We start from the raw sequence: 27,684 nt of genomic DNA, 5'->3' as shown, positions 1-27,684 counted from the left end.
CTTTGATCAACTAATCTTTCAGATTATCAAAGTCTCTCCGGAGCAAACCTACCTTCAACCTAGTTGAAACCAGCGAAGCAAAGGTAACGCCCTCGCAACCCTACGAAGCTAAAGTCACGCTTTAGCAAAACCTGTGCTTTCTCTTACTTCCCGGTGATTGCTCTGCTTAACCTACAACGTTAAGTATCGACTCGGTGACGCAAGAGATCACACCACAAGTCCTTATCCGTAAGGCAAGAAGTCCTTTTTTGAAAGGCGTAGAAAAGAACCTAGTGACGAGGTTGGTGCTCTCCTCTGTAATACCCGAAAAATTCAAGTTAATTTCCGATGACGTTTTGGAAATGATTTCGTGGTCGTGGACACGAGTACGAAGCTTAGAGGAGTGTGGAATTAGTTCGAACGATTTTATTTTGAAAACTGAACGTTTTAGGGGGGTCAAAGGAGTTGACTTTTTATACATTGGGAAATTGGGAAAACTTCCTTCATGAAAGTTGTAGAGCGCGTCGATACGAGTTCGTGGACATATGGAACGTAATATTCGGAGTTCGTATGAATAAGTTACGAATATTTGAAAATTGGGATTTTCTATAAATATGAAAAAAAATCCGAATATTGCAAATGAGGACAGAATTTCTGGAACTCCAGAAATTTCTCCCCATTTCTCTCCCGAGCCCAGCCGCGACTCCCTCCCTTCGTCACCTTCGTTCTTCCTCATCCGGCCACCGATTGATGTGAAACAAAGTGGGTTTTTCTGGTCTCGACCCCCTTTACGAGTTTGTAGAAGAAATCGAAGTGAAATACGAGCTGTATGAGGCTCTACAAGGTCGAGAAGAGAGCATCGTCGGAGACGAAATCGCTCTTCCCCACTTTTTCTGGGCTCTACTTTGTCTGGCCATATCTTCCTCTACAGGCCTCCGATCGACCTGATTCCAAAAGCAATTTTTCTCACCGTGAAGTTTTCTACAACTTTCCAGAAGACATCGACTTGAGATAACCATCGTGGTGGCCGCTAGAAGACCGAGAAGCCGCACAGCCGAGCTGGAAATCGTCTTCCTTCGCCACCTTGGTTCTCCCAGCTCCGGCCACTATAGCTCGAGTTCTTTGAGGGCTTTTCTAGCCCAGAGGAAGTAGAAGCTATCCCCAAGAAGGCTTGCAGCTATTTGATCCGGGGTGATCGAATTTTGAAGATTGGGAAACTAGGGTTCTTCGGGTTTCAAAACTTGCGAGGTAAAATTCTACTTTTTGGCTTATAATCTGACTTTGGTGTAGTTATGAAAAGTGAAATTGGAGTTGAGTTGAAGGACTTTGATGTTGGGAGTTTTGTCTAATTTTGACTTTGGATGGGTGGCGGTGCCGCCACTGTGATGGTGGTTTCCGGCGACCTCCGGACACCCCAAGGACAGTTTCTGTCCATTTTTGTGTTCTACGTGTCGATACGATCGTTTGCATATATAATTCATAATTTTTGGATATCGTATGATGAAGTTATGAATTTTTAAGTTTCGATCGATTTCGATCGTTAGATTTGTGATATGTGAAGTTAGGACCGTCAGATGGACTTGTAGTTTTGATACGATGATCTTATGACTGTCCCAGTGGCTTTGTGTGGTCATGGGCGAAGATCCGACCGTTGGATCTTCGTATAAATGCAAAACGGTGATTAGGGAGGCGATTCGTGAGAATCCGTCCGTCGGATTTTTGTATAAATTTGTGAAGATGTTAGTAAGGACGATTCAGGAAGATCTGACCGTTGGATCTTCGCGATGATTTTTGGGGGGTGATCCTAAAGGCGATCCGTGAGGATCCGACCGTTGGATCATCATTTAATTTCGATCCGACCGTTGGATTGTCGTTTGAGTATGTTTTTGAGCTATTGGCTAAGTTAAGGTCATGTGTGATTAGGTGATTGACGGTCTCCCTTGGGTGAACGATTTCGGTGTGTATTGTGTTGAATTGAAGACGCAGCGGGAATATCGAGGTGAGTAAATCGCACATGGTTCATTCACGAACCGAAATTCGGTGATTTTATTTAATTGAGAAATTGTGGAAATTGTTTTACTAAAATAAATATTTGTTTTAAATTATATGGACTTGATCGACTACGGTCCATAGGTAAGTAAAATGTATTTAAACTATAAAAATGAATTTCTAGATTTTATTGCATGTGAACTATAGTTGGTATTAGTGGTCACTCTTGTGTGGGTGACTACGTATATATATATTTACGTGGAATATATATTGGATGGTGTGATTTACTGAGTTATATTTTGAGCATTACCCTTGGAATATGTGATTTATCTTAGATGTTGTGTTGTCTATGATAATGGGTAATTGAGTAAAGTGCGATAGTTGAGTCGTTGAGATGAATTAAATGAGGAGTCGAGTGAATTGAGAAAAGCAGTCATTCGTAAGGTGAACCTTGGCCCAGGTGACACTTTACGATACAGTTAGAGCTCTAGTCTGTCTGCCGTCATACTGCTTGGGGGATAAACGAGTTATCATATGCCCTTGGGTATGACATGACATACTGAATGGGGTGATTAATATAATTAATCATAAGCCTGTAAGTATGATATACTGAATGGGGTGATTAATATAATTAATCATAAGCCTGTAAGTATAATATACTGCATGGGATGATTTATATAAATAAATCATAAGCCTGTGAGTATATATTGAGTAAGAAGTTGTTTATTATTGAGTAGTCATGATGAGATGTGAGTTGATTGATGCTTGAAGTGATGTTGTACACTTCAATTCTTATGCAAAACAAAATTAAAATGTGCTTGAGTTGATTGTGTTACTTTAAATCGTGCAATCCTTTCATTTACTCATACGAGCTTTGCAAAAAGCTTACCGGGTTTGTATTGTTGCAATCCCGGTACACTATTCAAACGGTGTAGCGGGTAATCCTGCAGGTCAGGAGAATCAGGACGGTGATCGTGCGGGTTAGAGAATTTGTTTTAGTTTTACAGCAATTGTAATTGTGAGGTGAGTTATGCTCATTTGAGCCTTACAATATAATTTGGTGAGAGTGTGCTGTAATAAACAAATTTGAGATTTGGTTTATGTAATATCGAGCGATGTGAGGTGTGGTTGTTTTGAGAAAAAAATTCAGGTTGTATTTATGTGAGTTGTATTAATTCATGTTTCGGATTTTTAATTGTATTTAAAATTCGGGGCGTGACAGTTTGGTATCAGAGCGTAAGGTACATATTTGGTGATAATCAGTACTCCCCGAGTGATGGCCCGTCTGCAGCGGATCCCCATCGTATACTCTTCGGTACTGGTATAATCATTGGGTATGTCTTAGTATGGGGTCTAGACAGCATGTATGTCAGTAGGACGGTAGAGTTGTCTTCTAAGTTCGTATTAGAATAAGTTTAGTTTCCGCAGGTTGTAATCTTTGAGGAATGGAAACCTCCGGATTTAACTCTGATGAGTCAGTGAGGATTGTTTATGGAAATGAGTTTCCTTTTGTATGTAGAAGTGTTTGGTTGAAGGTATGGTGTGGACCTATGCTCGTATCTGATGTGGATACGAGTATTAATTGATAGTAATTTTGCCTTCTTAAGTTGGACATACAGATGCATCTGAATAGATTCTAGACTCATGTGGAGTTGTGAGTAGTGTTGCGGTTAGGGAAGAAATTATTGTGGTTAATTCTTCCATGTGCTTGTAAGTTGTTGAGCAGAGTTTGAGGTGCGAGAACGGAGTTTGATCTTGTGTTTGAGTGATTGAGACGAACGACTATATATTTGAGTTCTCTCCGAGTACCTAAAATCTTAAGGGCTATTTGAAGTGGGACTAGTGGTAGTTTTAGTATTTCTAAATTTAAATCGAGATCCGAGGAACATGTTTTGTATACGTGGTTGATGTTGCGAGCATCATTTTGATTGATATTTTGCGTTTCACAAAGACAACTGGATTGGAAATTCTCCGTTTGGACACCTTGGTCTGTTGACCTGACTATGACTTGTGGACATAGTTTTATTTAAGTGAAGGAAATTGATTTTGTGAACTAGTTTTCTTAAGTTTTGGATCGTAGTATGGAGTTGGACTGAAGTGAATTTGAGGTTGTTTGTGTTTTAAGTTTAAGTAGGCGGGACACTTAAAGTTCTGAAATGGAGTTTGATCTTGGTCGGTAAATAATGGGGAGATTTAGAGTCAACTCTCTGTAAATGTTATTAGATGAGGGTGTGTTTCTGTGGTGATGGATTTTAGGAGAAATGGTTAAGTGCAATTTTGGGTATTGATTGTAGTGACATTGTTGGGTATCCATAGTGGTTCAAGTGAATTACTATGCGATATGGAGTTTGATTCGGTTTCTAAATCGTAAATTCATAGGGTATGAATTGTGGTAAGTTTAATGGAGCAATTAATAGAGGAAATGGTTGAGATTTTATAAGATTTGTAAGAGTAACTCTAAAGACGTGGGTTTTTCCTAGCTAACTCAGGATGTGTTTAGCTTTATAAATCCCTAATCCTATCGATGAAATTGTTTGTGTTTGGTTTGACTCAGAGGATACTAGCTAGACCTCGATGCGACTTAATTGATTGTTGGATTCTTTTTGAGTGATTGTTTTTATTGCATCATTATGAAAGATGTGTGCAGTAGAGTTGTTTATGGTTTTGAAAATAGTATTGGGTGACCAAGGTTCGATCCTTGGTGTTGTTGTTGGTTAAACAAAAAGAAAAGAGAACATGCACACCATCTTATTGATTTAATATTACAAAAAGGAAATTGGAACTACGCTATACTAAGCCTAATCAGTAGCTCCGGATGGGTTGAGGCTGAGCTCAAGAGAAACTGGAGATCCACGGTTGTAACCGCCTGCGCCACCGAAATAGTAATCATATGCGCTACCTTCCTCGGAAGTAGTCTTCGGGTTACCATAGACGTCCTCGCCGTGCACGGGGAACAGAGGAAGAGTTTCAAACTCCTGGCGAACTCCTCCTCGTTGTTCCATGGAAGATTGTCCTCCTGTTGTGCCAAAAGAGTTGTACTGGTATTAGTATTGAAGGGTGAGGAAGATTATGAAACAAAATTTAAGTAAATAAATCCTTCATTACCAGTAGAAGCAGTGGAACCAAAATTGAGATCAATGGATCCACCAGCACCAGTAGAACTAGTGGACCCAAAATTGATGTCAATGGATCCACCAGCTGGCCCAAAATTGATGTCGATGGATCCACCAGCACCAGTAGAACCAGTGGACCCAAAATTGAGATCAATGGATCCACCAGTACCAGGAGAACTAGTTCCCATGGGCACTTGAGCAGCCTGACTGCACCTCTTCATCTGCTTCTCTCGAGCCCTGACATTCTGGAACCAAAAATAAATGTTCTTGCCCTCAACTTGTCCATACTGTTGCAGCTGGAGACAGATCTCGTGAATCTGCTCTGTAGTTGGGGTCTTAACTCCCTTGTCGTAGTAAAGATCCCTGAGGATCCTTATTTGATCTGGAGTAGGAACCCACCTGGCACGGCTTCGCCAGAAATCTGTGTTGGCACTACTCCCGGCTGCTTGGTTGTTTCCTCCATCCTCGATTTGTTGCTGGGTTTGTAGCTCCATCAGTTGCAGAGTTCGTGGTTCCATGGTGATGGGTTGAGGGGATGTGAAGATCGAAGAGTAAAGTTGTCGGGTGTTTGAAGGAGTTGTTGTTAAAGGGATTAAGGATGATGATGGTGGGTTGGAGATCTGAAAGTTCAGAGAAAAGAAGAGATTGAATCTACCAGATGGAAGAGAAGATCGGGAGGAGAAGGATTGAAATTGATGAAGAAAGGATTTGAGTTTCGAGAGGAAGGCTGAAGAGTTTGAGAGAGAATGGCTGGGGAAAATTTCTTTTCTTTGGTGTGAACAGTTTTTCTCCAGAATGCACCTATTTATAGAGCGAGGTGAGCAGATCTCCACCGTTGGATGGACGATTCCTGTGATTCATTCTACGCGTTGGATTAAAGTCGCCCCGAAACCCGGAAAAGCTGTTGGCGCGTGTTGAGCGTGTAAGGGGACAGGCCGAACCTCGAGACGCTGTGGCAGACAGCTTTAGCAGAAAGTGATTTGCTTTCCGTAAATCACGGAAGAGACGTGTCGTGGCACGTGGAGTGTACCGACAGTTTGTTGTTATTCTATCGCTTATGATAGAATAAATGAAAGAAGTTGCATGGATAGTAACGAGAGCAGCTGGTGCTCTAGTGGTTGAAGAGCAAGGCTCTTGTACAAGAGGTCAGAGGTTCGAACCTTGCCTCTCGTTTATTTTTATTATGTTCGCTTATGACATAATAAGTATAACATTTGTACACATTATATTAAGCACAGCTTGTGCTCCAGTGGTTGGGGGACAAAGGTTTCGTGCGGCAGGTTGAGGTTTCGAACCTTGTCTTCCCCGTTATTTTATTTATGTCACTTATGACATAATAAATATAACACGTGAGCATATATTAATGAAGGCAGCTCTTGCTTCAGTGGTTGGGAGCAAAACCTTCGTGTTCGAGGTCGGGAGTTCGAACCTTACCTCTTACAAATATTTTTGGATCTCGTATATGCTTGATATACGGACGTATATACGGTATGTACGGTATACATAAGTATATACGGTCTGTACGGTATGCATAAGTATATACAGTTGTATGGTATGTATACGTATATACGGTCTGTACGGTATGTATACGTATATACGGTATGTACAATTTCATACCGTAGCCGAGCTAAAAAGTTGTGGGCCGAATAGTAGGCCCAAATAGTAAGCCCAATTGTTCGGCCGATTTGTAGGCCCAAATAGTTAAGCCCAATTGTTCGGCCAAATGGTAGGCCCAAATGTTAAACCCAAATTGGTTCGGGCCGGTTCAAAATGTGGATGGTTCGGTTTCTTCGGCCCAATTGGCCAGTCCTGATGCTTAGCCCAAGGATTGAGCAAGCCCAAGTCATCATCACTGGGTGTCAGATTTTATTGGCATGCTTTTGGGGATGATTTGTTTTGAGTGATGTATCTCTATTGTTGTGTAGAATAGTGCATGCTTAAGTTTTACTATAGAGATTTACCGTGATGCTAATTGAGTAGCGAAACGCTTTGTGAGAATGTTTACTGTGCTTGTATGCCAGTACAGGATGATGATCTATGTGAAGATCTATGTGATGATCTATGAGATGATCTATGTGAAGATCTATGTGAGGATCCATGTGGTGATTTTGTGTGAGTTTACTTTTGTGATGAAAGAATTTGTGGCCTTAGGAATGTATTTTTATACAAAGGGCTGTGGCTTTGTAGATTACTACAGCTTTGGAAAGGATGGAGATTCGATGGTTAGGTTAACCGTAATCGAGAGCAATTAACTTGCGCTTAAATTTCGGGACGAAATTTCTTTAAGGAGGGTGGATTGTAATACCCGAAAAATTCAAGTTAATTTCCGATGACGTTTTGGAAATGATTTCGTGGTCGTGGACACGAGTACGAAGCTTAGAGGAGTGTGGAATTAGTTCGAACGATTTTATTTTGAAAATTGAACGTTTTAGGGGGGTCAAAGGAGTTGACTTTTTATACATTGGGAAATTGGGAAAACTTCCTTCATGAAAGTTGTAGAGCGCGTCGATACGAGTTCGTGGACATATGGAACGTAATATTCGGAGTTCGTATGAATAAGTTACGAATATTTGAAAATTGGGATTTTCTATAAATATGAAAAAAAATCCGAATATTGCAAATGAGGACAGAATTTCTGGAACTCCAGAAATTTCTCCCCATTTCTCTCCCGAGCCCAGCCGCGACCCCCTCCCTTCGTCACCTTCGTTCTTCCTCATCCGGCCACCGATTGATGTGAAACAAAGTGGGTTTTTCTGGTCTCGACCCCCTTTACGAGTTTGTAGAAGAAATCGAAGTGAAATACGAGCTGTATGAGGCTCTACAAGGTCGAGAAGAGAGCATCGTCGGAGACGAAATCGCTCTTCCCCACTTTTTCTGGGCTCTACTTTGTCTGGCCATATCTTCCTCTACAGGCCTCCGATCGACCTGATTCCAAAAGCAATTTTTCTCACCGTGAAGTTTTCTACAACTTTCCAGAAGACATCGACTTGAGATAACCATCGTGGTGGCCGCTAGAAGACCGAGAAGCCGCACAGCCGAGCTGGAAATCGTCTTCCTTCGCCACCTTGGTTCTCCCAGCTCCGGCCACTATAGCTCGAGTTCTTTGAGGGCTTTTCTAGCCCAGAGGAAGTAGAAGCTATCCCCAAGAAGGCTTGCAGCTATTTGATCCGGGGTGATCGAATTTTGAAGATTGGGAAACTAGGGTTCTTCGGGTTTCAAAACTTGCGAGGTAAAATTCTACTTTTTGGCTTATAATCTGACTTTGGTGTAGTTATGAAAAGTGAAATTGGAGTTGAGTTGAAGGACTTTGATGTTGGGAGTTTTGTCTAATTTTGACTTTGGATGGGTGGCGGTGCCGCCACTGTGATGGTGGTTTCCGGCGACCTCCGGACACCCCAAGGACAGTTTCTGTCCATTTTTGTGTTCTACGTGTCGATACGATCGTTTGCATATATAATTCATAATTTTTGGATATCGTATGATGAAGTTATGAATTTTTAAGTTTCGATCGATTTCGATCGTTAGATTTGTGATATGTGAAGTTAGGACCGTCAGATGGACTTGTAGTTTTGATACGATGATCTTATGACTGTCCCAGTGGCTTTGTGTGGTCATGGGCGAAGATCCGACCGTTGGATCTTCGTATAAATGCAAAACGGTGATTAGGGAGGCGATTCGTGAGAATCCGTCCGTCGGATTTTTGTATAAATTTGTGAAGATGTTAGTAAGGACGATTCAGGAAGATCTGACCGTTGGATCTTCGCGATGATTTTTGGGGGGTGATCCTAAAGGCGATCCGTGAGGATCCGACCGTTGGATCATCATTTAATTTCGATCCGACCGTTGGATTGTCATTTGAGTATGTTTTTGAGCTATTGGCTAAGTTAAGGTCATGTGTGATTAGGTGATTGACGGTCTCCCTTGGGTGAACGATTTCGGTGTGTATTGTGTTGAATTGAAGACGCAGCGGGAATATCGAGGTGAGTAAATCGCACATGGTTCATTCACGAACCGAAATTCGGTGATTTTATTTAATTGAGAAATTGTGGAAATTGTTTTACTAAAATAAATATTTGTTTTAAATTATATGGACTTGATCGACTACGGTCCATAGGTAAGTAAAATGTATTTAAACTATAAAAATGAATTTCTAGATTTTATTGCATGTGAACTATAGTTGGTATTAGTGGTCACTCTTGTGTGGGTGACTACGTATATATATATTTACGTGGAATATATATTGGATGGTGTGATTTACTGAGTTATATTTTGAGCATTACCCTTGGAATATGTGATTTATCTTAGATGTTGTGTTGTCTATGATAATGGGTAATTGAGTAAAGTGCGATAGTTGAGTCGTTGAGATGAATTAAATGAGGAGTCGAGTGAATTGAGAAAAGCAGTCATTCGTAAGGTGAACCTTGGCCCAGGTGACACTTTACGATACAGTTAGAGCTCTAGTCTGTCTGCCGTCATACTGCTTGGGGGATAAACGAGTTATCATATGCCCTTGGGTATGACATGACATACTGAATGGGGTGATTAATATAATTAATCATAAGCCTGTAAGTATGATATACTGAATGGGGTGATTAATATAATTAATCATAAGCCTGTAAGTATAATATACTGCATGGGATGATTTATATAAATAAATCATAAGCCTGTGAGTATATATTGAGTAAGAAGTTGTTTATTATTGAGTAGTCATGATGAGATGTGAGTTGATTGATGCTTGAAGTGATGTTGTACACTTCAATTCTTATGCAAAACAAAATTAAAATGTGCTTGAGTTGATTGTGTTACTTTAAATCGTGCAATCCTTTCATTTACTCATACGAGCTTTGCAAAAAGCTTACCGGGTTTGTATTGTTGCAATCCCGGTACACTATTCAAACGGTGTAGCGGGTAATCCTGCAGGTCAGGAGAATCAGGACGGTGATCGTGCGGGTTAGAGAATTTGTTTTAGTTTTACAGCAATTGTAATTGTGAGGTGAGTTATGCTCATTTGAGCCTTACAATATAATTTGGTGAGAGTGTGCTGTAATAAACAAATTTGAGATTTGGTTTATGTAATATCGAGCGATGTGAGGTGTGGTTGTTTTGAGAAAAAAATTCAGGTTGTATTTATGTGAGTTGTATTAATTCATGTTTCGGATTTTTAATTGTATTTAAAATTCGGGGCGTGACATCCTCGTCCACAACGTTTGATTAAGAAGTCAGGTCAAGGGACACCCCGACGACTACACCGCAAGGTGTTGGCACGCTCGCGCACTCAAAAGAGACAGTTTGCTTCCCAGACCGGTTTTGGAGCCAAACAATATGTATTTTTATGATTGAGATTTGAGGGGCTGTGACCCAATGTAAATTAGTTAGAGATTGATTGTTATTATAGGTAGCAGGTAGGCTTCGAAAGATTTGGGGCTGGGTTGAATATTAGAAGTCTTGAGTTTGATTTGCAGGTTTAGATAGTCCATTTTTAGGGGTAATTCTACCTAATTTTCGGTATAATTTCTCATAAGATGGGCCCCGCAGGGCCACTTTGAATTTCATGGTGAAATCCGGAGCAGGTCTCGTCGATTAATTTATCAATAAATGAATATTTATTAATTTAGAAAGATATCTATGTTTTTCCTAGTTCAATTGAATAGCTCACTTATAAAGACAAAAATACAAAATTACACAACTTAGTCTAGTTTAATTAGTTTACATCTATTCTAATTATTTTCAACATTGATAGAATCACCTACTTCGGGCGATTTCAAGGGATGGTTGTCGGCGGTGTAGGTATGACGTACTGCATTGAATCCTGATACAGATCTACCTTTTTTTGACTGGTATGAGGTGGGGAACAAGATGACCTACCGCTGGTCTGACACCGATGAAGGCGCACTGGTGGTGGAGGCATGACAACGAGGGTGGGGCAATGGATATGGTGGTTGGTTGGCGCGTGGATGCATATGCTATCTTGGGATGAGAGGGAAGGATACGAGTCCCCTGCGGCCTAGGCCTTTATCTTTCCGTTATGTCAAAGCAAATAGAGTAACCAGTAGAGGACTCTTTGCTAGTTGGTGCCTGGTTGTTATTTGGTAGTGACTCTTGATATCATTTGAGGACGTTCTCTAGATGCTTATTGTAATCAGGGGTTTAGGCTCAATGTCCCCCCTTGTATTTGATAGTTTCATTAATCAAGGCTTGAGGGTAGCCGTACTAGTCATTTATTAAAAAAAAAAAAAAAAAAAAAAAAGAATCGCCTACTGATGAAGAAATTATTGAAGAGGTAATGAATACGTCTAACAAAGACGATCATGATTCAGATGATAGTTGTGCTCTACCAATTGTTTCTCTAAAAGAGGCATTTTAAGCAAAAATAACCTTGAATAACTACTTATTACAAAATGAACAAAAAAAATATATATATACCAAATATGATGCATGCATTCCAAAAAATTAAGTCTGATGTTTAATTCGGTTTACATACAAGGAAAAGACAAAGGACTATAAAAGCATATTAATTTTTAGAAATAGCTAAACTGAGAAAATGAAAATGGTTAAAAGTTTCTTAATATGTATTATGAATTTCTATATACCTTTTCTTTTATATATTTCGTCGATTATTAATATTTTTAGATGATGTTTATTTTATATATTTCATGAATTATTAATTTATATATTTTCTGGGTCATAAATGATGTCTATAAAATTTATTATCTTAGAGCATCTTTAGCAGACTCTCTATTTTGGCTTTTTTTTTTCTTTTTTTTTTTAAAAAAAACCCTTAGCCCACCCCACCCTTACAGATGTCAGTGAGAATCGAACTCATGAACTTTACAATGTTGGAATTATAATTACAATGTTGGCTCATTAGCTATTTTGGAGAGCATGTTTAGCTTTTTATCTATTTTAGCAGCTGCATCAGAATCCTAAGTGGCTCTCTATTATAACTTTGAGCTATCTCGCTCCTAAATATAGAGAGCGAGATGAGCCTCTGTATAATTTAAAACATTCCTTTTAAGTTATTTTATGTAATTTATGAATACATTTAAACTATTTAAGCTTTATTTAGAAAATAATATAAATTCAAAACTAGCTAAAATAGAGAGCATTGACGCATACATATTTCTAAAGTGGCTAGCTAAAATGATTTTTTAGCTATTTTGGTTAAAATTTGACTAAAAAATAGCTAGCATTGCTAAAGATGCTCTTATGCATTTAGCTAGGTTATTATTTTAGTACACTCGCCTGAGTTGGGACTAGAGAAATTTATTATTTACTCGGTATTATTAATTTATCGACTCAATCATTTAACGAGGTTTTACTATACATGTATTCAAGTAAATCTGAAGTGTACAAAATGTCGGAGGTCAATGTTAAACTTCATCAGTTATATATTGAGTTGTCAACCAATAACAAAACTAACCCAATAATATTTCCAAACCCTTCTGGCCAACACTATCTGTGCCTCTAGTTCTTGGATTGCTAGTGATTATGATAATTCACATTAATAAATTGTTTCAAGGTATTTAAGGTTTTTATTTAAGCACATTGTTCAAAGATGATCATTCATGATTTAAAAATACAGTGGTGCAGGCTTCTGGCGTCATCGGCGTGGGACGAGTGTAGCCGAACGACCTAAATCTACTCCCTTTCTCTTTTGTGTTCTTTCTCGTCTGGCTGGGCCTCCATGCCAGTGTTGGACCTCTGGCTTTATTGGCGTGCGACGAGTGTAACCGGTCATGACTCATGTTTGTCATATGCTCAATGGCTTGGATTGATTTGGATGGGCTTGGTCCAAAAGAGGGAGATGGCAGCACCATGATCGAAGATGGATCATTTGCCTTATGGGTTGGGTCTGTGAGCGATGGTTATGTGGTGGTGGCTTGGCGGAGGGGGAGAGATCAAAAGAGGATGGATCTCTGATGCGGAGATCAAAATTTTTGCAGGGAAGGGATGAAAGCGGCTTGGGGTCAACGGGGGCTGTGACCTTGTTTGAGATGATTGGTATTCGCATGACACCACTATCTCCCACACAAAGATCAGATCCTGCGAAAAAAGGTGGCGACGGGTTCGACTGTGGCTTTAGTGGTTGTGCGACTATTGCGCCTACCCAACGATAGTGGCAGTGCAATAAGGATGGTGACTCACTGGCTGCCTCGGACTTCGATTGGATGACCTCACTCATATTGGGCCAGGATCCAATCATTGGGCTTTGGTCGGATTGATGGTTCTTTTTTTTATTTTTATTTTTTATTTAATCAGTTCGTTTTGCTTGCTTAGTTTTTAGTTGTTTATTGCTTTCAATACTTACCTACAAACGCATCATCGTATTCATTCTTCGGTGGCAACATAGTTGGAAAGCCGTTATAGCTTTCTTTTATTTTACTGTATGGACCCCTTCTGTTGGGAAACATTCATTTTCTAAAGGCACATAATCAACAATTAGGGGGCTGAATATGCTACCTGGTGGCAGGTTCGAGTTAAACTTAATGGGGAAACTCATTAAGTTGTTTTGACATAGTTATGATTACTACACAGTTAAATTGGGGTATGTGGATTCTGATTTTATTTTGCTCTGAGCTCTGTAAGTTTTCTGTGTGTATGAGCGAACATGCATATGTAAGTGTAAGTTTATGTGTGAGGCTTATTTTTACGGGCCACTATGACAAGTCTCTTTGTAATGATACCATTGATAAATAATATATTGTTTCTACTAAAAAAAGAAAGAAAAAAGGATGAGCTAGGTTTAGTAAATAGCACGATGACATGGATTCCCGGTCATTTTCCATAGTGATGAATTAAAAAGTTTGCAGTTTTTGAAGATATATCCTTAGCTTTTCTAGGAATTACCTGTGATGGACTAGGCCATAGATCATTGGTGATGTGTCCATATAGGGGTCATCATTTGGCCCTTCGGCCCTAAGCCCGCCTCAAGCCCGACCCTTTCTCAAATAGGGTAGGGTTTGAGCCATGCAAATGAAGCCCGGCCCGGGCCGAACCCCACCCAATTAAGCCCTAATAATTTTTTATTTTTTCTGTTTTTTAAATATGTTTCTCTTTTGAGCCATGCAAATGAAGCCCGGGCCGGGCCGAACCCCACCCAATTAACATACAACTTATCTCTTTCTTTGTAATTGATTTCCTAAGCTGTATTTTCTTTAATTTTTGTTTCCTTTGTTAAACAATTAATTTCGGGAGATTTAGAGAGATACTTAATTGAATATTTAACTAATATTTATAAATGTTATAAGTTAATTCCAATATCTGTATAAATGTGTGTTTGTGTGTATTAAATATGAAACAATGAGTCTTATATTACCTATATAACTATTGAGCCATATTTTGAGGAAAATAAAATAAAAATAATGTATTTCTTTTTGTTAAACAAAATAAGACCCATTTCGGCCCTATTCGGAAGGCCGACCCTATTGAGATCAGAATCTTGCATATTGATTAGGATCCACAATCAGAGTTCTTTCCTTTCAATTGTATATTATGATTATTATCTCTTTCCCTTTTTGACATGGTATCAGAGCCCTCCTAGGGTTCCTGATTGTTTATTTCTCTCTTGGCGCTTTGGACAACCTTATGGCGATCTCAAAATAAGTAGAAGCCAAGAAGTAGGAGATCACAGAGACCAGCAAGAGCCTTGACTGGACAAATGATCCTTCAAGCTCTTATTACATTGATTATTCCGATCACCCAGGAATGATTTTGATTTCAAAACCATTAATTGGAGAAAATTATGGTACTTGGAGCCGTTCCATGAGTATTGCTTTTAGTGCAAAGAACAAAACTGGCTTCATTGATGGAACAATTGAGAAGCCTTCACCATTGAAGGTGCCATCCGAATACCAGTCCTGGAAAAGATGGAACGATATGATCCTATCATGGATCTTTAACTCTCTTAGAGAGGACCTTGCCAACAACGTGATTAACACTGATACTGCACATGAGGTATGGAATGATCTAAAAGATAGATTTTCACAAAGTAATGCACCCCGTATCTTTTAAATTCAAAGGAACATTGCTTTGCACACACAAGACCATTTACCTCTTGCAGCATATTATACAAAGTTGAAAAGTTATTGGGATGAATTGGCATCATATAGTAATGATATCGAACCATGTACTTGTGGAGCTAAGAAATCATTGAAAGTTTGTGAAGAAAGACAAAAGTTGATGCAATTCTTGATGGGACTTAATGAGTCCTATTCCGCGACTCATGGACAAATTCTGTTGATGCAGCCTCTTCCCTCTGTAAAGAAAGCATATTCTATGATTTCACAAGAAGAAAAGCAGAGGGAACTCACAGTTGCTCACCCCAATGATAGTATGGCTATGTTAGCCATCAATAAAACAAGAAACCAACCAGGTTCATCAAAGGAGAACATGAGGAACAACTACAAGGGAAAGAGGGAATCATTGTATTGCACTAACTGTAAAAATGAAGGTCATTCCATGAAAGATGTTATTGGATCATTGGATTTCCACCTGGACATCGATTGCACAAGGAAGGAGAAAGCTCCAAGCCTACACAGACCCCCAAGCAACCACGAAGGAGCAAGCAACAACCTAGTTCTCATAATGTCCAAACCACAACACCTATAGTACAGCAGCTCCAAACCATTGCACTAGGCTTAACGGCAGAGCAACATGATCAAATTATGGGTGTAGTGAACAACGAGTGCATTAATCCCTCAGAAGGTCTGCCTTTTTCTACTTATCTATTGTCTCGACTTTCATCCAAATTGTCTGATGCCTGGATAATTGATAGTGGTGCCACATATCATATAACCAAGTCCCCACACCTTTTCACTAATACCTCATCCACTCTAGTTACATATGTTCATTTACCTAATGGACAAAAGGCAAAAATATATTTAGTAGGAACAGCTTCTTTAGATTCAAATTTAAAACTCCAAGATGTTCTTTATGTACCTTCTTTGAATACCAATTTGTTATCTGTTCCTAACTAACTCAGTCCCTCCATTGTGCCATATTTTTCCCCACCTTTTGTATTTTACAGGACTTGGAAACGAAGAAGATGATTGGCTGGGGTAGGCGACATGCCCGCAACCAAACCTTTACCTTCTCATCCAATTATACATCACATCACCTCTCCTCAAGATCTATGGCACTTGCGACTTCGACACCCTTCTGCTGCTAGACTTAAATTTTATCTAAAATTTTTTCATATATTTCTTTTGATTCCAATAAGTAGTGTGATATTTGTCCCTTAGCTAGACAAACAAAACTGCCATTTAAGTTAAGTTCTATTTCAAGTAGTCATCCTTTTGAGTTAATACATTGTGACATTTAGGGTCCTTATAGAATCTCTACACATTCTGGAGCTCGTTATTTTTTGAGTATTGTCGATGACTTTACCCGTTGCACTTGGATTTATTTGATGAGCTTTAATACTGAAACTGCAGGTCTACTTAAATCTTTTTTTGCTTTCGTTGCCAATCAATTCAATCAAAAAATTCAGAATGTGCGTGTGGATAACAGTGGTGAGTTTTACTAAAACTCTTTAAGAGATTTCTTTGCATCAAATGGTGTGATTTATTAACATACTTGTGCTTATACTCCCCAACAAAATGGGGTTGTTGAGCGAAAACATCGTCATCTCCTCGAGGTGGCACGTGCTCTTCATTTTCACGCTCACTTACCTCTTGAATTTTGGGGAGAATGCATTCTTACTGCAGCATATTTAATTAATCGGTTACCCACATCTCTTTTATTTGGTAAATCACCATATGAAATGCAATCACAAACCACCATCTTATTCACATTTACGTGTTTTTGGTTGTTTATGTTTTGCCACAAATCTCACACCAGCGAACATGTTGATCAAACAATACCCCACCTCCTCCACAAAGTTGTCCATCCCCACCAATTAATTCAACTCCAGAACCAATTCTAGACCCATCCAACACCATTTCACCACAAACTAACCCTTCCCCACAAAATACCCCACTACAAACCTCTTCATCACCAACCAGCCCCTCACCTTCAAATAGTTCATCGTCCTAAAAAAGCCGCTTACCTCCGCCTCCTCTACCCACACGTCGTTTAGATTGTTCCCGTCAGCTAGCCATCAGTTTTGCTGCGCGATTTTCATGTTTACAACACCATGACGCTTGCACTTGCTCCAACATCTTCTTCGCTTCCAACCTATGAACAACGCAAAGGTACCAAATATCCTCTTCATAGTTTTCTTTCCTACCATAATCTCTCTTCTGGTCACCATTCTTTTGTAGCATCCATTTCTAGTAGTGTAGAACCTACTACTTTTGTGCAGGTACAACCAGACCCAAGATGGCGCGAGGTTATGGATAAAGAGTTAGAAGCCCTTGAGTTGAATAATACATAGACCCTCACTCCTTTACCTGCAGGCAAACAACCAATTGGTTGCAAATGGGCGTTTAAAATCAAATATAAGTCAGACGTTTTCATTGAACGGTACAAGGCTCGTCTTGTGGCCAAAGGGTACAACAAAAAAGAAGGCCTAGATTACAAGGAAACCTTTTCTCCAACGGCAAAGTTGGTCACTTTTCGTTGTTTCCTTGCTATTGCTTCAGTCCGACCATTGGCCTCTCCATCAACTCGACGTTCAAAATGCTTTTCTTCACGATGACTTGCATGAAGAGGTCTACATGTCTCCTCCACCGGGGTTTAGTAGACAAGGGGAGAATCTTGTATGTCGACTAAACAAATCTCTATACGGTTTGAAGCAAGCTTCGAGAAATTGGTTTGCCAAGTTTACCCATGCTCTTCATGATGGGGTTTCAAGCAATCAATGGCAGACTATTCACTTTTTACCAGGTCTTGTGGCTCTTCCTTCACAGTTATGCTGATTTATATGGATGATATTGTCGTCACAGTTAAACTTTTCTTCATGACCGATTTCGAAAAAAAGATCTTGGCCTTCTCAAATATTTTTTGGGCATCGAGGTGGCTCGTTCAAAGCAAGGAATTTTTATTTCACAACGGAAATACACTTTGGATATATTAGATTAGGGCTGGCATTTTCAGCCGAGACAAACCAACCAACCGAATCCGAGCCGAACCAAAGAAGTTGGTAACCGACACTGTCGGTAACCGAAGTCTTGGTACGGTACAACCGTACCGACTCCACATACACGATACGGTAATGCTTTTAATTTTCATATATACACGGTATACCGTACCGTACCGAACTCATGTATAATACTCATATTTTTTTAATTTTTTATTCTTCTCTTCTTTCTGGACGCTTCTTCTCTCTTCTCTTTCTTCTTTCTTCTTTTTCTTTCTTTTGCCGTCTATTTCTGTCTCTCTTCTTGTCTTCTTCTTTTTAGTTTTTTTTTTCTTTTCTCTCTTCTCTTTCTTCTTTCTTCTTACTTCTTTTTCTTTCTTTCCCCGTCTCCTGTCTCTCTTCTTCTTCTTCTTCTTTCCCGTCTCTTCTGTTTCTTATCTTCTTCTTCTTGAAAAATAGCAACCTGTAAAGTGCTTCTCTCAGACTCTGCTCTCTTCCCGGAATCTGATTCAAACTCGGCCCTGGATCTCTCTTTTACTTCAAGTAAGTTTCTTTTCTTGCTTATGTTGATTTTCTTTACTGGGAGGAAAAATCTGGTTTTGGGTTTAGTTGGTGTTGAGTAAAGTTTTGGTCTTTTGTTTCTTTGCATCTCGGGTTTTGTTAGTTGTGAAATTTGGTGAACACACAGATGAGGTGTTGTTAGAAATTCGGAGAATCATGCTTTATAGATGAATAAGGTTTGAATTTTTTGTTTGATTTTAGCAGAGGTTGCAGTTCTGAGGTTGCTTCTTCCTTCACCACAATCACTCTTCCATCACTGTGTGGTATGGAGACTGGAGAGATCCATAACTATGTGGGTCGAAGAGTTCTTAGAAGGAGAAAACAGAAGAAGGGATCGGTGATGTACTGGTGACTAGTTTGCGGCCCAATGTCAAACTCGGTTACAAGCCCGACCGTACCGAACCGACCGATTAAATCGGTATACCGGATTTTGTGGCCGGTAGTGGTATGGTTTTTTGCATACCAGTATAAGTTGGTACGGTACATGATATCGGCCCGTAAGCTCCGGTACCGAACCGAGCCCAGCCTTATATTAGATGATGCAGGACTCCTTGGTGCAAGACCCACCAATTTTCCTATGGAGCAACACCTAAAATTGATTCCAACAGAAAGAGAAATACTGAAGGATCCTACAAGGTTTAGAAGATTGGTTGGACGACTTATCTACTTAATAGTCTCTAGACCATACATAAAGTTTTCAGTCCATATGCTTAGCCGGTTTATGCATCAAACACGAAAGCCGCATCTAGAAGTAGCCTTACGGGTGATACGCTATCTCAAAAGTTCACTAGGTCAAGGTCTTCTCTTTCAGCTCAGAACAAGTTGAATTTGAAAGCCTTCGGCCACTCAGATTGGGCTATTTGTCCCACTACAAGGAGATCTGTTACTGGATATTGCACCTTTCTTGGTAATTCCTTAATTGCATGGAAAAGCAAGAAGCAAGAAGTTCTTGCTCGTTCAACTGCGGAGACAAAATATAGAGCCATGGCGGATGTTAGTTATGAAGTTGCTTGGTTAAAATTCATCTTGCAAGATCTTGGTGTGAATCATCCAAATCCTGCTATCCTTTATTGTGATAACCAACTGGCTCTTCATATAGCAGCGAACCCAGTGTTTCATGAGCGCACTAAACACATTGATCTTGATTGTCATGTGGTTCGACATTACATTAAATTGGGGCTCATTGAAACAACTTACACTCCTACTTCATCACATTTTTACAAAGCCCTTGGGAAGAGCTTCATTTGAGTCTATTTTGGGCAATTTGGGAGTTTGCAACATCCACTCTCCAACTTCAGGGGGAGTATTGAGATCAGAATCTTGCATATTGATTAGGATCCACAATCACAGTTCTTTCCTTTCAATTGTATATTATCTGTTTCCTTTAATTGTATGTTAATTCCTTGACTGTAAGATCTAGTCTAGGGCTGTCAATGGGTTGTGTCGGGTTGAGTTCGTGTCGGGTCAAGGTATTTGTCGTGTCGCAATATACAAACCCAAACCCAACCCATTTAATAATCGTGTCAAAAATTTAAACCCAAACCCAACCTATTTATTAAACGGGTTACCCATTTCCAACCCGCTTAACCCATTTACCAAATAAGTCGTGTCGTGTTAGACAAAATGACCCATTTAAGGGTTAACAATGCAACCCATTTAACTAAAAAATGCATAAATTTATTAAATTCATGTTTGTACCTATTTTTGGTAAACCGGCCCGTAAATCAATTGGCCGATAGATAAGGAAAATATAGTGCTTTTCTTGTTGATACTCGATAAATTTCATATTTATGAGATTTTATTAGATATTAACTTTTGGAGAAGAAATGAGAAGGGAAGGAAATAACGGCAATAATTATTCTGTGATATAATTAATGCCGAGATGTTATTGAGTTTGAAGGCATTGAAGACAATATTGCAGAAATTAAAACAAATCAATATAATGGCGCCGTAAGAAGGAAGTAGTAATAGTGCGGTTAAGGATTGAAGTAATATGGAGCATATCTTAATTTCGGTCATTAAGATCGAAATTCATTTAATTTAATTGTAATTTATTTCCTAAACCTTATGTATGTGACTGCATAAATACGACCCTCCTAGGTCATTGTAAAAGGTCCCCGACCAACACAACTCAAGATCAATACATCAAATTCTCTACAATATCAATCTTTTCATTCTTTCTCTAGCCTACTTTAATTTTTATCGCTTTCTTTACCTTCCGCACTTTATCTTTCCTGCAATTTACTCTTCAGTCTCTTTAAATTTTATGCAATTTAATTAATTTGCATTTAGATTCTTGTTCTTTCACTTTTCACACTTTACTTTCTGCAACCTATATCAAAAATATCTTTTTAGAAGTAACATCGGTGAAGACGCCGAAAGTCCTTGCAACAAAGGCAAGAGAACCCAGCGGCCGAGACGGTTCCTTCCTCGGCCCACAGTCACTTGAAAGAAGTCAGATCAAGCGCAAATCTTATCAAAACCTCGCTTGGCCAATTGGCCGCGAGTTGGCACGCCTGCGTATCAAGAAGGACAATTGGACCACAAGTCTCTCGGCCTCTAATTTTGGCTGAGACGATTTTGAGGCAAACATCTTTTGGCACGCCCGGTGGGATACTAATGTTTTAGGCGTATTCACAATGAGTTTCTCTGAGCCGAATTCAAACGGCTCAAGTTCAATATATGGTGTCAATGGGAGGTACAGTTATGCTGCGTGCAAAAGTTTTGTTGATTTCAATAGCCACGCCGCATGGAATTTACAAACACCCAAAACGCAACCTCAATATTGTTCCATTTTTGACAAGGAGGTTGATTTTCCTCCAGATGGTGAGCCCAAATTTAATTTCGACATTGAGCCTATTTATGAGACATATGAAGATGACGGAATTCATAGCTTTGATCCACTCGGAGGGCTAATGCACCATCAAGAAGTTGATTATTTAAGTGAGGAACTTGTACACTTTGACATGATTGTCGGAGATAAAACCGACCTAGAAAAATCAAAATCGCCCAAGTTTGAAATGAAAGCCGAAGTGGGTCATTTAAATACACTTGGTGAGCTTCAACGTTCAGCCTACTTAGTGGTTGAAGGTCAAGAAGCTATAAGTTATTCAAATTCAATGTTACAGTGCCTCCATTTACTTGAATCAAAGGCCACAAACAAAAGAAATTCCAAGTTTGCAGTAAAACATCGTTGGCCTCCTCCAAATTGGCTACGATAATTTTTACGTTCTGTTTTCTTGCCTTCGTTTCCAAAAAAAAAAAAAAAATACAAGCGATTTTTTACGGCCAAAAGAAAGTAAAGTGGCCGAGAGCTTTTATAAAAAGGAGAAGTTGGTGATGCATGGTTGCAAAAACAGTAAGCATGCTGTTGCAAAACTAGAGCCGATATTTAAAGGTGAATGGTGACCTTGATGGCTTATTAATTGTGGAATGGAGACGTGTAGCCAATATAGGTATGAATCTCATTTTAATTTTCAATTGCAAAAGTGCTATCATGCAGCAAGCATTTGTAAATTTGAAAGTTTTGGAGCTAAACATTTATAAGCATACCACCAAGAGGAGAAAGAATTGTTTGTCGGCAGCTGTCTTGTGATTCGGCAGCCATAAAAGGCCATGGTTCTCTATGATTATGGCTGGAAAATTTTTTTGATGTTAGGCCAAGAGTAATTTTCTTCTCTTGCCCAAGAGTTCACTCGACAACGAGGCCGACATTATTCACTAGTTCCTTAACCACTCGGCTCAAACCGAGGCTCAAGGAACTGGGGGGGGGGCTATGTTTGTACCTATTTTTGGTAAACCGGCCCGTAAATCAATTGGCCGATAGATAAGGAAAATATAGTGCTTTTCTTGTTGATACTCGATAAATTTCATATTTATGAGATTTTATTAGATATTAACTTTTGAAGAAGAAATGAGAAGGGAAGGAAATAACGGCAATAATTATTCTTTGATATAATTAATGCCGAGATGTTATTGAGTTTGAAGGCATTGAAGACAATATTGCAGAAATTAAAACAAATCAATATAATGGCGCCGTAAGAAGGAAGTAGTAATAGTGCGGTTAAGGATTGAAGTAATATGGAGCATATCTTAATTTCGGTCATTAAGATCGAAATTCATTTAATTTAATTGTAATTTATTTCCTAAACCTTATGTATGTGACTGCATAAATACGACCCTCCTAGGTCATTGTAAAAGGTCCCCGACCAACACAACTCAAGATCAATACATCAAATTCTCTACAATATCAATCTTTTCATTCTTTCTCTAGCCTACTTTAATTTTTATCGCTTTCTTTACCTTCCGCACTTTATCTTTCCTGCAATTTACTCTTCAGTCTCTTTAAATTTTATGCAATTTAATTAATTTGCATTTAGATTCTTGTTCTTTCACTTTTCACACTTTACTTTCTGCAACCTATATCAAAAATATCTTTTTAGAAGCAACATCGGTGAAGACGCCGAAAGTCCTTGCAACAAAGGCAAGAGAACCCAACGGCCGAGACGGTTCCTTCCTCGGCCCACAGTCACTTGAAAGAAGTCAGATCAAGCGCAAATCTTATCAAAACCTCGCTTGGCCAATTGGCCGCGAGTTGGCACGCCTGCGTATCAAGAAGGACAATTGGACCACAAGTCTCTCGGCCTCTAATTTTGGCTGAGACGATTTTGAGGCAAACAATTCACTAAAAACTCCACAAGACTAAGAATATAAATAATTATATATATATATATATTTATAAATAATTAAATCCAATAATTATAAAGCAAAATATTTCAAATTGTCTAATTCTATGATCAAATACTCCCAACGCCCAAAATTTTAAGAAGAAGTATAGCATAATCGGGTTATACGGGTTCACTTCGTGTTGGCAGGTTGACCCGTGGCCGACCCATTTATTAAATGGGTCATGACGGGTTGACCCATGACTGACCCGCCTTTTAATCGTGCGGGTTCAACCCACTTTATTTCGTGCGGGTTTCGAGTCGTGTTATCGGGTCGTGTCAGAATTGACAGCCCTAATCTAGTCTTGCTCACCAAGCAACTAGACGTTATATATTCTTGTAAATGACTGATTGTAAAAAGTGTGAGACATTCAATAAAAGTCTTCCGTTTTTTAACAAGCCCGACCCGGCCCTAGCGGCTTTGGCCTTTCAGGCGGGTAAGGGTTAGCATATTTAAGCTCCGGCCCTAAATTTTGTTGATTTTGACTAGACCTGACCCGACCTGACCTAAATCCTAAAATTTAGGGTGGGGCTAGCCCTAACCCGGCCCATAATGACCCATGTCCATAGGTACATGTTCCTTTCAATTGTACCTCTACAAGTACGTCTATTAGGATTTCTCTAAATATATTAAGGGTATAATTTGCTTTTGTTTCTGCTGGCCGATTATAATATTCTTAGCTAGCCAGAGAAGGCTGGTTATCGTTTGCTTTTCCTTAAGAAGTCAAACTAGGAGAAACAGATCAAGCTTCCTGCTTCTTTGTCTGTCTCACAGCCGGCCTTGTTTCTTCAGAATCATCATGGAAAATCCACTTAATTTGATTCAAGGATATTCATGGGATAGGGAAATGATAGCATTAAAATAGTCTCATTGGTCTAAGAATGGATGGAATGTCTAATCATTATATATATTCAGCTCTCAAACAAAATCCTTATGCATTTTCCTTCCTCTTCTTGAGAATATCATGTCTACATTGCATGTAATCTAATCTCTTAAACTCTTTCATATCTGCAGGTTTGTTGAATACTATTTATTCTGCTGTAATCTATAATGTTGAGTTACCCGAGTGCACAGTCAAACATCGGACAAATAGCCATTCTTGTAGGAGTTGGTGTGTTTTCTTTTTCTTATTTTTCTGCCTTCCTTTTATAGTTACTAGTTAGTTGTAAAACTTGTACTTTAAAATAACTTTCAGGTGGCTAATGGGTTTTCGTTGTTGTATTTTGCAGTACTCTTTTTTGTGAAGATCATAATATTGGTTGCAGAATGCAAAAGAAGGAATCAGAGTAGGATCTCTGATAACCCAAGTTTTCTGACTCTCACAATGAACAAATTTCTGAATGATATGGAAACAGAGAAGCCCATCAGATTTACTTCTCAACAACTTCAGATTGCAACTGATAACTTCACCAACTTGCTGGGTTCAGGAGGGTTTGGTGCAGTTTATAAAGGAATATTTAGTAACGGAACCTTTGTGGCAGTGAAGGTTCTAAATGGTACCTCGGACAAGGGAATTGAAGAACAATTCATGGCGGAAGTTAGTACCCTTGGCAGGATTCATCATATCAACTTGGTTCGTCTTCATGGTTTCTGCTTTGAGAGACACCTCAGAGCACTTGTTTATGAGTATATGCCAAATGGTTCGCTTGACAAGTTTCTTTTCCATGGAAACAAGATTTTAGGATTCGAAAAGCTTCATGAAATTGCAGTTGGGACAGCTAGAGGGATTGCTTACTTGCACGAAGAATGCCAGCAGCTGATAGTCCACTACGATATAAAACCTGAAAATATTCTTTTGGATGTGAACTTCCTTCCTAAAGTAGCTGATTTTGGTTTGGCCAAGCTGTCCAACAGAGACAAGACTCATATAACAATGACAGGGTGGAGGGGAACTCGTGGTTATGCTGCACCAGAAGTTTGCCTGCGGTGTCCTATAACCCACAAGTGTGATGTGTACAGCTTTGGAATGCTATTATTTGAGATCATAGGTAGAAGAAGGAACCTAGACCTGAATCTGCCGGAGAGTCAAGACTGGTTTCCGATGTTGGGATGGAAGAAGTTTGAAGCTGGTGAACTAGAAGAACTAATGGTAGTATGTGGTATAGATGAAAAAGATAAAGAGGCAGCAGAGAGAATGGTAAAAGTAGCTATATGGTGTGTTCAGTATAGCTCTGAGTTGAGGCCTTTGATGAGTGTAGTGGTGAAAATGCTGGAAGGAGCACTTGAAATTCCTAAGCCTTCAATTAACCCATTTCAGTACTTGATGCCAGGTACTCCAATCGTGGCCGCATTACCCGCATATAGCACTAGTGCATTCGACACTGATTTCTCTCAAAAGATAACTGGACATAGCTTCTTGCGTGGTTCTCCTATCATGAGGAGATACGAAATTGAAATAGCATCTAGTATGCTGAAGTAACTGCCTCCCTCATTCTCTTTCTTTCTGTTGCAAAATGTCAAATCTTTCAATAATGTACATTAAGTACAGGCAGTTAGGCAGAGGTTTATTGATGTACGTACTGCTTCTCAAACTATGCTAATCTGTAGCTATGTAAAACATTCAGTCTACTATTTTATATGTTCCATGACATTTCTCAAATGGTACTAATATTGGAATAGCCAGAAAGTACGCCACAATGTAAATTCTATGTATCTAATAATTACTGCAAGGGATTTGTGAGAATAACTCGTCATTAATCGTCGGTATTATGGTCATTAGATTCTGTGATAGAAGTTCAAAGTTCAAACCCACAGCAACATTAGCTGGCGTAAGTGGGAGTTGGCCTAGGGGTATCTACGTTTAAGAGTACATGCATTGTAAGGAACAAACAAGAAAAAAGACAAAAACAAAAAAACAAAAAGAGAGAGATAACATACAATGCGAGGGTTTTAATGGGGTTTAAGAAATAATGCATGGCATCAAGGTTCCAATGGAAAGCCAAAGAAAGCAAACAAAACAAGAGAAGAGAAATTAGAAGCAAAAGAAAAGACACTGGAGACCCCGTTAGAAGATTAAGGAGGAAGTGCAGTGCCAAATTCTGTTGCAGCCACTTGGAAGGGTACCTATATGCTTCCAGAGCAAGAAAGCCACTTGAAGTTAACCCACCCCAAACCACATGACCCATTTTTCCTTGCTACTAAGAAAGACCAACAGAAAAGCTGGGACACTTAACTCCAACCTTTTTGTTTCTCCTCTAATTTTGAGGTACATCTCTCCCCTTAATTCTCTTCGTTGTCTTTAAGAAACTAAGCGGGCAAGCTGTTTGATGAAATACCACAAAAGAGATTTTTGAGGCATTTCACAAGCCTGGTTCTCAAAAAAAATTGTGCAAGGTTGAAGCTAAGCATCTGATTTGATAGCAAGAAAATAACAGGGAAAGATAAACAGCTATGGACAAGTTTTAGACTGATATGGAAACAGAGAAGCTAGCCCATTTTATATAAATTAAGATTCTCTCTATTCCGAATGTTATTGTTACACCGTACCAGTAATTTTGGTAACTACTGATTACTCAATGGCTTTATTTACGGCATGGATTTGATTATAACTTATATATGACAGATAGTTCAGATAATGCCCAGGTGTGCTACTTTTGGTATTTCATATCATAAAGCTTATTGATTTTTGCTACATAGAGTCCTGTGATTAAGTTTATGGAAAAGCCAGTCAATGTCTATTACATAAAAAGATCATACACCATCTTTTCAAATGGTTTTTGCTGTTTTTATTGGACCAAAACAATTTGTTTTGTTATATAGCTAGTGTACAGCCGTTTTCAACTTTACAAGATAATTTGTCATTTCATCAATTGGCTGCTGAATTATATGAGGACTGATATGTGCAGTTGGAGATGTCAACTAAAGAATTTTGATCACTAGTTACTGGCATATCAATTGGAAAGTAGTTTTGCATTTTGCTCTATGAATTAAAATAAAAGAAGAATATTGGCTGAGTGGAGTTGACAATAGCAGCATATGCCAAATTCCTGTGAAATGTTGAAGCTGATTTTTGTAAGCAACTTCTTGATGTTGAGTAGCTGAACATGGGCATGTTCTTCTTTCTAGATTTGACTCCTCTCACTTTTCTGTACATGATGAACTGCTGGTTAGAATCCACATGTAATAGGTGTGGGGTCTGAAGATTGCCTGAAGTGCAGGTTTCTCTATGATTTATCTCAAAATGCAGCTTACTTAATTGACTGCTGGTGCTGTTATTTAAAACCAACGACATAACCCTTTTACATGAAGGGTGATGCAAAAGGAAAAAAATACCTAGAAAAATGCACTGTATAACATACT

General features: G+C 39.0%; 2 protein-coding genes and 2 long non-coding RNA genes across 4 annotated transcripts; 3 read left to right on the top strand and 1 right to left on the bottom strand.

Annotated features, from left to right (window-relative positions):
- The first annotated feature begins 310 nt into the window (after nt 1–310).
- On the top strand, nt 311–2,263 carry LOC133712935 (uncharacterized). The gene is made up of 2 exons (XR_009847667.1): nt 311–1,227; nt 1,903–2,263. It is a non-coding gene; the product is annotated as an uncharacterized LOC133712935 (long non-coding RNA).
- Nucleotides 2,264–4,165: 1,902 nt separating this feature from the next.
- LOC133708418 (uncharacterized) lies at nt 4,166–5,337 on the bottom strand. Its single transcript, XM_062133879.1, has 2 exons — nt 5,074–5,337; nt 4,166–4,984 (listed from the first exon to the last, which is right to left on the bottom strand). The coding sequence occupies exons 1-2, from the start codon at nt 5,300–5,302 to the stop codon at nt 4,767–4,769; spliced, it is 447 nt and encodes a 148-aa protein (XP_061989863.1). The 5' UTR covers nt 5,303–5,337; the 3' UTR covers nt 4,166–4,766.
- Nucleotides 5,338–7,591: 2,254 nt separating this feature from the next.
- Nucleotides 7,592–9,346, top strand: LOC133713047 (uncharacterized). Its single transcript, XR_009847729.1, has 2 exons — nt 7,592–8,310; nt 8,986–9,346. It is a non-coding gene; the product is annotated as an uncharacterized LOC133713047 (long non-coding RNA).
- Nucleotides 9,347–24,145: 14,799 nt separating this feature from the next.
- LOC133712001 (G-type lectin S-receptor-like serine/threonine-protein kinase At1g34300) lies at nt 24,146–26,031 on the top strand. Its single transcript, XM_062138076.1, has 2 exons — nt 24,146–24,496; nt 24,615–26,031. Exons 1-2 carry the CDS (start codon nt 24,436–24,438, stop codon nt 25,802–25,804), a joined length of 1,251 nt encoding a protein of 416 aa, XP_061994060.1. The 5' UTR covers nt 24,146–24,435; the 3' UTR covers nt 25,805–26,031.
- The last annotated feature ends 1,653 nt before the right edge of the window (nt 26,032–27,684 follow it).

Source organism: Rosa rugosa, chromosome 5 (assembly GCF_958449725.1).
Source record: "Rosa rugosa chromosome 5, drRosRugo1.1, whole genome shotgun sequence".
NCBI classification, from domain to species: domain Eukaryota; kingdom Viridiplantae; phylum Streptophyta; class Magnoliopsida; order Rosales; family Rosaceae; genus Rosa; species Rosa rugosa.
This window is presented reverse-complemented; position numbering and strand designations above follow the sequence as displayed.

Bases quoted from the DNA above. Each gene is read 5' to 3' on its own strand.
- LOC133708418 (XM_062133879.1), bottom strand. From the start codon at position 5,302: ATGAAGAGGTGCAGTCAGGCTGCTCAAGTGCCCATGGGAACTAGTTCT. The intron at 4,985-5,073 runs GTAATGAAGGAT...TTGGCACAACAG, and splicing joins TGGTTCCACTGCTTCTACTG to GAGGACAATCTTCCATGGAA.
- LOC133712001 (XM_062138076.1), top strand. From the start codon at position 24,436: ATGTTGAGTTACCCGAGTGCACAGTCAAACATCGGACAAATAGCCATT. The intron at 24,497-24,614 runs GTGTGTTTTCTT...TGTATTTTGCAG, and splicing joins AGCCATTCTTGTAGGAGTTG to TACTCTTTTTTGTGAAGATC.